Below are 9,711 nucleotides of genomic sequence, written 5' to 3'. Positions count from 1 at the left end.
CTTCAATGAAGTTGTATCCATTTATTTGACGTTTTTTTTGGTCCTGAACTCTACAGTGGAATAATGTAGTTTATTCCTCATCTTGACTTGATTCCAATTCCATATTTTTAAAGTTTCTATTAAAGTGTCAACTAATTTCACTCTTGTCATTCAACAACACAAGTCATGTGTAATAGAGACATAAGCCTTTCTCTTTACTTCTAAGATTACAATATTAATCTCTCCATTAATCAACATACTTATTCTTTGATCTTTGCTATCCAATCCTTTCAAAAACCTCATAAAAGCATAATACATTTCTGTGCTTTCAATGGATCTAATTTTACTTTGACTTCATAATATTCAATTGTATGTCGTAATTGAGACAAGATATATTCATAATACACAACAATTCTATAATATGCGATGATTATAATTGCATATGTTTCTTCTTTCTTATTTATTTATTTATTTTCTTGTACTTTATAAAAATATTTAAAGCCTAATTTAAAATAACAATATTTTTTCTAACCATATATTATCTTTGTGTATGGCTTGATTCTTTTTTCTTTTTTCTTAATTAAGATATTTTACAAAGATGAATCACTAGATAAACTAATCAATTTTTTTTGAGTTAAATATGAAATGATGCAAAAACCAAAAACATATATTATTTTATCAGTATATTTTATCAATAAGAATAGAAAATAAGATATATTTATTTTTACAGGAATAAACATAATTGCTATATCCACCCAATTTTGATATGTAATCTTCTATCTAATTTATTAAGTAGAAATATCTTCCTTTGTTTCCTTTCAGGAAACAAGTCAGGCGAAGTCCAAAAGACCTCGCAAGGCGATTGTCGCGATGGCCGCAAAGGGCTCTGAGGATCCCCACTGGGCGTCGTCATTCACCAAGCGCTATGTTAGCGGGGCCGGTCTTCACATCAGGCTCCCCTGATGGACCTCGCTTCCCCCTCTTGTTGCCCATCAATGGCCAAATCGTTATTGCAATCTATCGTTTTGGTTGCTGCTTCGTGCGCGATCCGCGAGCTGGAACGAGCGTCAACACCTCCACTGCCATTGCTCCTGCCACCATGGCGAGTTCATCGAATTCGCTAGCTCTGCTTTCCATTTTTGATCTTAGAATTGTTTTTTCTCGTATATCTCCATTTTTTTTTGTGCGCGTTTTGAAAATCGGTAGGTGTTGCATAGGCTGAGGGGAGTAGGCGTGCGTAGTGTGGTGCTCACATCTGAGGAATTGCTTTTTGCGTAGATTTAGTCCGATTACTCTTCCCCCTCGCAGGTGATTTCCATGTATGCTAGAATAGCTGACAGAAGGGTGAAGATGGAGAAGGAGGGGTTAGCTGTTTTGGGATTTCAGTTGCTGTTCATCTTCGCATCGGGGTGCGCAGTGAACTAGATTGCTGTGTAGGAGGATAGTGCATTTGTAGTTGTGTGTTTGCATTGTCTTTTTCGCAGTTTTGTAAAATGAATGAAGGGTTTCCCTCAATTCATAGATACTGTTAGGGTTTCTGTGATCTACTACTGTGCGTTACTCGTGTGTTTTTTCTTCTCAGATCACTGAATGTTAAGCTGACTTTGCACTGTGCAAATATAGTATCGAGAATGTCGTGGATTGTTGCAACCTTGCCTCTAGTGTTCATCGTTCATCATTCGCGATGTATTAATGAATGGATCGTTGGTTGTGCCATAGTGATAAAAAATTAGGAGTTCGAACCCCGGGTAACGTCCCAAATCAAGAGATATCCGCTAAATTGTAGTTAGGTCTGAAGTGTATTATTCTGACATAGCGGATAGTTGATCTGTTTCTTTAGCTTTGACGTCGAGTTTTGCTAGATTGCACCCTTACCAGCCCTGACGGCGTTCATCTCTGCGGTAGTGGTGGTGATGATTAAGATAGAACCAGTAGGCTCATTTTGTGCAGTGCGTAGTTGTACTAGAGCTTGGTGTCGAGAAAATAATGCATTCTCTTCAACCATGTATGTTGTTGATCACATTTGCAAATTGAAATTCTCTCAGCGACTGTGACTGCGACTGCGTTCTTACCACAGTTGAGAGGCAGTCCCTTAAAGAGGTTGTGTTTCTGGGTGCCCTGGTCTGGAATGATGCCAATGCTCAAGCGTTGTCTTCATTATCATATTCCACGATGGATTAGGGGCGTTGAGTAGAACGTGTTAGTGCTGTAAAAAATGCTAATCTGGGTTTGTGTGGAGTCGAGTCGTATTGATTATCTCTACCTCACTATTGTACGATTTTCCTTTCCGCCAACTCAAATGAACCGAATTTGTTGTTACTACTGTTGGTTGAGCTTTCTCTTGCTTAATCATTGAGTAAAACTTGCCATACTAGAAGTATCTATTCCATCATCTGCATGGCTTGCATGTGGGATAGAGTATTTCTACCTATACAGAGGTTTCAGTGTTCCGATTTCGGTCTTGCTTATATCCAGGAAGGAAGTACGTACGTATATACGCATTTACGTAAATTGTTTTGGAACTGAACAGTTCATTCCTACAACTGAGGTTTGTAGACGATATAACTGCGAGTTGCTTGTGGAATGCTTCGCTGATGAATGTGGTTCTTTGCAGGCAGAAGAGCAATATGCGCATCCGGGGATATGCCTGTTCACAGTGCTGTTTAAGGTAGGCACGCCTGAGAACCTGTTTTTAGGTTGTCTCGGTTATGATATCGCTGCAATCGGCATTACATACAGAGAAACAGCCTTGCAACTCTTTTCCTGAAGAGTGCCTGTGTTTGCGATGCAGATTTCAGCCCTGGGGTTTTATATTCTATGCTCGATTTTCATTGAAAGCTTCGTGATCCAATTTGTCGTCACGGTATTCCTGATAGCGTTGGATTTCTGGACCGTCAAGAACGTGAGTGGTCGAATTTTGGTGGGACTGCGGTGGTGGAATGAAGTGGATGAGCAAGGTCAAAGCGTGTGGCACTTTGAGTCTTTGGATCAACAGGTTGGTTGTCATACTTTGTCTGCGTTTGCTATTTTTTGTACGAGCGTCTGATAAGTTAAGTTGTGGTTGTTTTGTGGAATATGAGGTCTCATTACTTGGTACTCGCAGAACCATGTCTAGTTGATGGTTGATTGCGAGGATTTCTGCGCTGAAATGAAGCGAGCATTTTGTGCTCTGCACTAGGTGCCCGCTTGGCTACTCAGTATTGATCCAAGTTATTGAGGGATTGATGTAGTTTCTATTCAAAATGAATTCGTAGTAAGAGATTGCAGATGTTGACTTAAGATTGGTTATGGATGACGTCTGCAGACCTTGGAGACATTGAACAAGAAAGATGCTTGGCTATTCTGGTGGACGCTGTACCTTACTGTGAGATTTTTACAGCTTGAAGCTTGCATTTCTATTATGTTAAACTATATATGCAATCCCTATACATAGAATGAATTTATGGATAGAATTGGAGCTCTGTTGGATGGTCCCCATGTTAGCTCAACTTGTGCTGGCCTTCAGCAAAGGCAACTTGGTTACGTTCCTTAGTGTGCTTCTGTTGATTTGAGTCTACCTGATTGAATATGGTTGCTTTCTTTATGCTACAGCCTGTGGTGTGGGTGGCTCTTGGGATAGTCGCCCTTGTCAAGTTTAACTTTGACTATCTGCTCATAGTTGGGGTGGCCATAATCCTGAATGCAGCCAACATTGTGGGTTTCACCAAGTGTCGGAAAGGTTCCTCACATTCCCCATCTTCTGTGTCATTTGATATTGTTCAGGAAGGTCTCTTTGAACACCTCACAGCAGGCTTTGATATGAGCCCAAGAATCTTTGGTTCTTTATCTTCATTCTCATTGGGTAGATGGATGGCATGTCTGGTTCTTCACTGAAGTTCAGTGAAGTTTTTGCATGCTTGGTGATATATTTCCTTGACGCAAGTTGATTTTCCTGTGCAGATGCGAAGAAACAGATCCAGCAATTTGCTACGTCAACTTTGACCGCTCATATGGGCAGCACAATCCAATCAGCTTTCATGTCAAGTGTTTAGTTGTGGGTGATGCATAAAGTACCAGTGTTCATGTTGCGGAAATGGAATGTAGGACCTTGCATTGCGTCGGTGAAGATAATTTCTTACTTACTATCAGGGCGCGCATTGAACTTTGTGGACGAGGTTATTATGTACATTTTTCCAGGTTCTGAACGTGTAGTGTCGCTAGACTAGGAATATCAGGGAACATTTGTAGATGTACAGAAATGTAGAGTATATTTCAATTTGTTCGGATCGGGTTTTTATTTGTTACAGTAGAACAAATTTAGATACCTCAGATGTGTGTAATTTTCAAGTATGAATTTAGCGAAGTTTCACTCGTCTACCTGCCGATAATGAATAAGGCATGGGCTTATCCTTCAATCTCACTGGCTCATCATTTATTTATATGTGTCAAGTAAATAATCTGCAGTTGTTTTCAACTGACATGGTGCCGACTACTTCTAGCATCTATTCAAGACTTCTAGCATTGTATGGTCATCGGGGTGACGATGAACGTACGAGTACCTAGGGCTGGGTAATACACTGAGAGGTACAAATTTTGAAAGATATCGACCATTAACATTAGTTCTGCTGAATCCTCTTAAAATTTGAGAACATATCTGACTCTCTAAAGTCGAACTCTCGTTGACGGATTGATCGTAGCACTGTCATTCTCGGTTACAGTCATAGCTGACGCACGTTCTCCCTGTTAATTCAGTAGAGTTAATGATCGAAGAAGATAAGTCTTCAGTAGGGATTGAAGGGCATGACTTGATGATAAGCAGGGGCAGGTCTACTGAAGTGGTTTTGCAACACATTTCTGGCCAACTGCACGTCGCGTACAAATGTTGTGCGCGCCTTTGCGTAAGGTACATCTCGATCTGCAACCGAGTAACCAGCACAAACACAAGTCAATCTGATTGTAGCATTCACTCAAAGCGAATAATTTTTCAGAGTTGAATAATTTACCAGCGATTCATGTCGCAGAAGCAGATTCACATGTTACGTTGCGTTGGATCGTCACTTACGATGTCGGTGAGGTCGCGTAATGGCGATTTTTCTCTTCCAGCAAAATATGCCACCGCCCACAAGACATATCAAGCCTGCGGTCAGCGAAAGGGTCACAGCTAACTTCACGCTCAGTGGCATCGTTGAGCATGGTCGTATGCCGATCCCGCACAACCCAGGATTATTAGTCACACTGTACACAACACGAATTATGTGGATTTGGTACTCAGGGCTGTCTCTTCTGCGATGAAGAAAGCTCCAAACTGCGAAAACATTGGGTGAGCGTAACACAGAGGAAACAATTGACATACTTCATGATTGTGCCACGAATTGGAAGGGCTCCCACAGCCCCTGGCAGCTCGCCACTTAGAAAGTTGTCATTAAGCAACCTGCATGAATCAATTTAACATAGCCATCTCGGATGAGAGTAGGTCATAGAGTGGGTTTGCAGTACCATTAATCTCCACGGCTGTACTCAAGACATACAAGCACTTGAGGAGCTTACAATATTTTCAACGTGAGTTTTCCCAGACTGGCGGGTACCAACCCACTCAGGCGATTGTGCGAAAGGTCCCTGTACCATGACCAACCACCAGAAGAATTTGTTCACAACAAAGACATAGACAAGTCGATTACAAATCGAATACATTCCAAAATGAAGCCCGTGAACTTGTGTTGGAATAACAGACTTTGGCAACTTACAACGAGGTAAGGGAAGTCATGTTGCCGAAAGAGGAAATCTCGCCTTCCAAGAAATTGTTGCTCAAATTCCTGCTCATGGGGCAGACCGTCAAGGAACAGAAGAACTCGTGCTTTAAAATTGCTTTCTGGTGAAATTGATGAACCTCGACGTTTGCAAACTGTGTAAACCAAGGCATGGAGAACCGTACTTACAGTGCTTGAAGCTTCCGCAATGCCGGCCAGGTATCACCTATCTGACCCCGAAGTCCCTCGTTATTTAAATTACTGCGTGATTGTAAATTCATGCATTCAGTGAGATCGATTGAAAGGGTTGTCTACTCTCGTGGTCAGAGGGATCGGGACCAAGACTGCATTGTTGTGATCCCGAAGACGGAGTACTTACACTGCAGAAACGAACCAAGCGCCGGCTTTGGAGTCGAACGCGCAGCTTACACCTTCCCATGGATGCAGCGGAGGAGCACACGGATCTCCGTTCCATCCTAAACGGGATGGTAGTTGAAGGCTATGTTTGATATCGTGAAGCGCCCACACTGCGGGATACCATATCCACAGTAAGGAGTAGGTTGCGAAGTTCCTGTCAACGGTCAACCATTGATCATCCATGCAACTACATGCATAATCAAGAGTCAGCAAAGTGGTCATACCAGTTTCGTCTTGGGTTTCGTATCCCCGCGGAATGATCTGGAAGACTTCTAATGCATTCACCGCAACAGGCCCCTTCACGGCGACGAAGCTGATCGTCAAATTACTGCTCGTCACCATCACCGTCTTGTTCAGGGTAAGAGCTTTGAATGGCTCTCCTACTATCTTCACAATGTCTATTCCTTGAAACAAGAGAGCGCCGTTGGCCATCACGTCGAACACTCGCATGTTGGGTCCCGTAATCCAAGGGTGGATCTCCGCGAAGTGCAACCAAACCGAGTAATTCTGGTTGGGTTGTACAGAAACAGTGTACGAGAGTTTGCTTGTTGTCCCAATCGTGGTGGCAGACTGGTATATCGCTTCAGGGTAAACGTTAGGCGGGTTGCCGAAGTTGCTGATTCTGGCAAGCGTGTGGATTGCTTCCCCCGCGCACCCTGAGACGAAGAGGTCCTGGTCCGTAGCCCAGTGGCGATCGCCACCCCATTCATCACCGCGCACCCTGGACCCAAACCCAGATTCCTCCGCTCCCGCTGACACCCTCTTGACAGTGCGCATCACCACGTTCAGATTCGCCGAAGAGCCCATATTGTAAGCGTCGACATACAACTGCAGAATCTCAAGCGAGGCAATGGCGGGGTTTCCGTGCCCTGCGCTGTGGAAGCAGACAGTGGCAGCGCCATCAGTGATGTGGAGAAGCGATTCTGCGTATGCGTTGCTATCAATTGAGCTCCACCCAGGTGCTAGTGAATGCACCAGCGTTCCTTCCAATGATACTTCAAAAATCGGCTCTCTCCCTCCGTTATCTTCCGCTCCGAACGAGAAAAAGAACCTGAACAAAAATTGAGAACTTTTTGTGAGGCATGATACACTCCATCAGGAAAGTGGATAACTTAGTAGAGGTTTCTAGTAGAGAGGCTTCATCAAACCTCACTAAGTAGTGCCCGCTCGGGACGCTAATGTTGTAGCAATTGTCAGGCCCATCTGTGATTTCGAAGTAGCGTAGCGTGTTGAGTTGCGGCGCAATTCTATTTGTCACGTTCAGAGGTGCGGAGCTGCCCCCTGTGTAGCCTCTATCTTTGGACCAATTGTATCCAGTCTCTAGTGCAACGGAGTCGACGGTGGAGCCACAAGCAATCCGTACCTCAAATGGACCTGAGTACACAGAAGAATTTTCAGTAGTGATCGGAAATCTTGGTACTTACAATGAGGAACCGAATTCGCACAATTTGATTGCTATATCTTCAAGATTTGATCTGTAGGCAATTATCTACATGCACGAGACCTAATTCAAAAGTTATCTACATGTACGAGACCTAATTTTGAGCAACATTCCAGAAAATCGAATGTGCATCTTCATGCATTCACTTTCGGAGCATAAGGATCGGTTACCGACAGTGCAAGTTGTCGCTAGAACTACGCCGAGTTGATTCCAAGTCAGAGGACCAGCGAAGGACATGGGAGTTAAACTTGACAACCTTACCTTCATTTTCAGCGGCTGTGAAGGGGATCCCAAAAACGCTGCAAATGATCGCAGCCATGACGACAAAGGCTGCTCCTGTGATGTCCATGTCCTCAGATTATGAGATTGCCAACACAGCGAAAAGTTTCTTTAGAATTGTCACTAGATCTTTGCCTTGTACACCACCCAAGTTCAGATCAAATTCAGTTCCCCTATTCTGCTTCAGGAATTCCACAACTTTGCAGTTACCAGTCCTGTCACACCTCTGAACCGAGAACTCCAGTGGCAATTCCGGTATTACCCCGGTAGTCTCAACGTGCATGATAGAGTTTCTATACAATTTATTTCACTACGCCGTTCCATCATCACTAGTGGTTTGGCCTAAGCTTGAAGAATCTGTGTTCAGCACGCATCTCTTCCATCGTACTGACAATCAGATTCCACTCTCTTCGCCATCGTTTCGTCTCATTATAATTCCTGCTGCAAGTCCCTTAAGAGTCGTACAAATCCCCCGAGTCTTCCACCGGTTATCTGCACCCAAATATGCTTGTAAAACAAGAACAAAGTGTCTTCCAGAAGATCGCCACCAATCGCCGAATCCAATCTCGATAGCTCCAACTACTGAAAATTGGCAGGATCATGCGGCTCTGTGCTCATAAACTAGCCTTGTCACATAACCTAGCCTTGACACATAACCTGATGTGAGGACTCCACAACCACAACGGCAACGTCTTACCACCTACAGACTAGCTCAGAGTTAAAGTCTCGTCTCACTACGGCCCAGACAGCCCAGTGCCAAACCACAACAGATCCCTTGCGCTTGAAATGGATTGCAGTAACAAATCGACCAGCAGCGCATCGCCGCGTAGTCCACCCACTTCCACCTTTCGTCTCCTCTTCTCAACGCCTGCAGACCATCACCCAGACGTGCCATCAGCGGAGCTCAGCGCCACATTTCCTGCTAGATCCAGCCCCAAAATCTCAAGCCAGAACATCCGAGTCCAACAAACCCGCGACATTCGAGACAACCAGTCAGAGTCCTTTTAGACAAACGAAGTCATGCCCGGGAGAAAAATCTTCCGAGCGTTGCGAAATGGTGACAACTGCACGTTCTGAATGTGTCATCTACAGCTTCTCGGGGATTTTTTCTTGAGCTGCGGCAACCGAAAAATCAGCAAATACCGCAGAAAAAACATCGAATCTTTATCTTCGGAATGACATGTTGTCTGTAAATGGCAGCCACTGGAGAGCATAATTCTCCTGCTTTGCGGTTCCGAGGTGTGGGTTTTTCTACAAGGATGAGGCGCATTATGCAGCCAAGCATTAAATGCCCGACGACGAAATGGCAACATTGAGTTTGGGAGCCCAAATTTAGCCTCTTCGCTGGACACGGCGAAAGCACGGAAAGCCTACGAACTAGCGCGGAATGGAGTAGCTCAGCCTTAATGGATGAATAATTATGGATGATTATCACATTCGTCCCAGTTCTCATCTTTGTGTTCTTCTCGGAACGTTCCTTGGATTAAATATGGTGTTCATAAAACTGTATGTGATTCAGCAAGTTCTATTGTGAGGAGGCATGAAAATGGGAGAACCATTATTCAATCCTAAAATGTATTATTGGTTTTATAGAACGGATTTGATGACATATATTTCTGAATTAGGTAGGAAGTTACCTAGTTCCAAGTATCTTTGAGCTATGGATTTTGAACATATCCAAATGGTGGTTGGTGCTATTTATTGATTTTTTACTCAATTGAAACGACCTAAAGCTGGTTTTTACCTAAAGCTTGCAAGGAGGTTATGTTTAAATGGTTAATTTGGCATAAAAAGATAGCATTCAATATTTAGAGGACAAAGAAAAAATTCAAGTACAAAGGATTATTGTAATTTGCATATGCCTAGAAC

At 43.4% G+C, this 9,711-nt stretch overlaps 2 protein-coding genes across 3 annotated transcripts; one reads left to right on the top strand and one right to left on the bottom strand.

Moving 5' to 3' along the window:
- Positions 1 to 1,000: 1,000 nt before the first annotated feature.
- Positions 1,001 to 4,373, top strand: LOC112277983 (Golgi apparatus membrane protein-like protein ECHIDNA). The gene is made up of 6 exons (XM_073531638.2): positions 1,001 to 1,085; positions 2,598 to 2,647; positions 2,771 to 2,974; positions 3,284 to 3,343; positions 3,571 to 3,697; positions 3,919 to 4,373. Exons 1-6 carry the CDS (start codon positions 1,079 to 1,081, stop codon positions 4,008 to 4,010), a joined length of 540 nt encoding a protein of 179 aa, XP_073387739.2. The 5' UTR covers positions 1,001 to 1,078; the 3' UTR covers positions 4,011 to 4,373.
- Positions 4,363 to 8,871, bottom strand: LOC112277982 (receptor-like protein 4). 2 transcript variants are annotated; one of them, XM_024510925.3, is made up of 10 exons: positions 7,825 to 8,871; positions 7,271 to 7,496; positions 6,347 to 7,173; positions 6,085 to 6,232; positions 5,895 to 5,966; positions 5,703 to 5,771; positions 5,506 to 5,574; positions 5,312 to 5,389; positions 5,021 to 5,193; positions 4,363 to 4,873 (listed from the first exon to the last, which is right to left on the bottom strand). In XM_024510925.3, exons 1-10 carry the CDS (start codon positions 7,910 to 7,912, stop codon positions 4,740 to 4,742), a joined length of 1,884 nt encoding a protein of 627 aa, XP_024366693.1. In that variant the 5' UTR covers positions 7,913 to 8,871; the 3' UTR covers positions 4,363 to 4,739. The 2 variants fall into 2 exon arrangements, 1 of the variants encoding a protein (XP_024366693.1); XR_002968541.3 differs by having other exon boundaries at positions 4,733 to 4,873; positions 4,962 to 5,193.
- Between the last annotated feature and the right edge of the window lie 840 nt (positions 8,872 to 9,711).

This window comes from Physcomitrium patens, chromosome 26 (assembly GCF_059467195.1).
Source record: "Physcomitrium patens ecotype Gransden chromosome 26, ASM5946719v1, whole genome shotgun sequence".
NCBI classification, from domain to species: domain Eukaryota; kingdom Viridiplantae; phylum Streptophyta; class Bryopsida; order Funariales; family Funariaceae; genus Physcomitrium; species Physcomitrium patens.
The sequence above is the reverse complement of the archived record's forward strand: the minus strand, read 5'-3'. Positions and strand labels throughout refer to the sequence as shown.

What these genes read in the sequence shown, in the direction of transcription:
- LOC112277983 (XM_073531638.2), top strand. An exon ending in TGTTCACAGTGCTGTTTAAG is followed by an intron (nt 2,648 to 2,770) that starts GTAGGCACGCCT and finishes TTTGCGATGCAG; the next exon opens with ATTTCAGCCCTGGGGTTTTA. An exon ending in TTGAGTCTTTGGATCAACAG is followed by an intron (nt 2,975 to 3,283) that starts GTTGGTTGTCAT and finishes TGACGTCTGCAG; the next exon opens with ACCTTGGAGACATTGAACAA.
- LOC112277982 (XM_024510925.3), bottom strand. Translation starts at nt 7,912, where the DNA reads ATGGACATCACAGGAGCAGCCTTTGTCGTCATGGCTGCGATCATTTGC. An exon ending in AGCGGGCACTACTTAGTGAG is followed by an intron (nt 7,174 to 7,270) that starts GTTTGATGAAGC and finishes ATTTTTGTTCAG; the next exon opens with GTTCTTTTTCTCGTTCGGAG. An exon ending in TACGCGACCTCACCGACATC is followed by an intron (nt 4,874 to 5,020) that starts GTAAGTGACGAT and finishes ACTCGGTTGCAG; the next exon opens with ATCGAGATGTACCTTACGCA.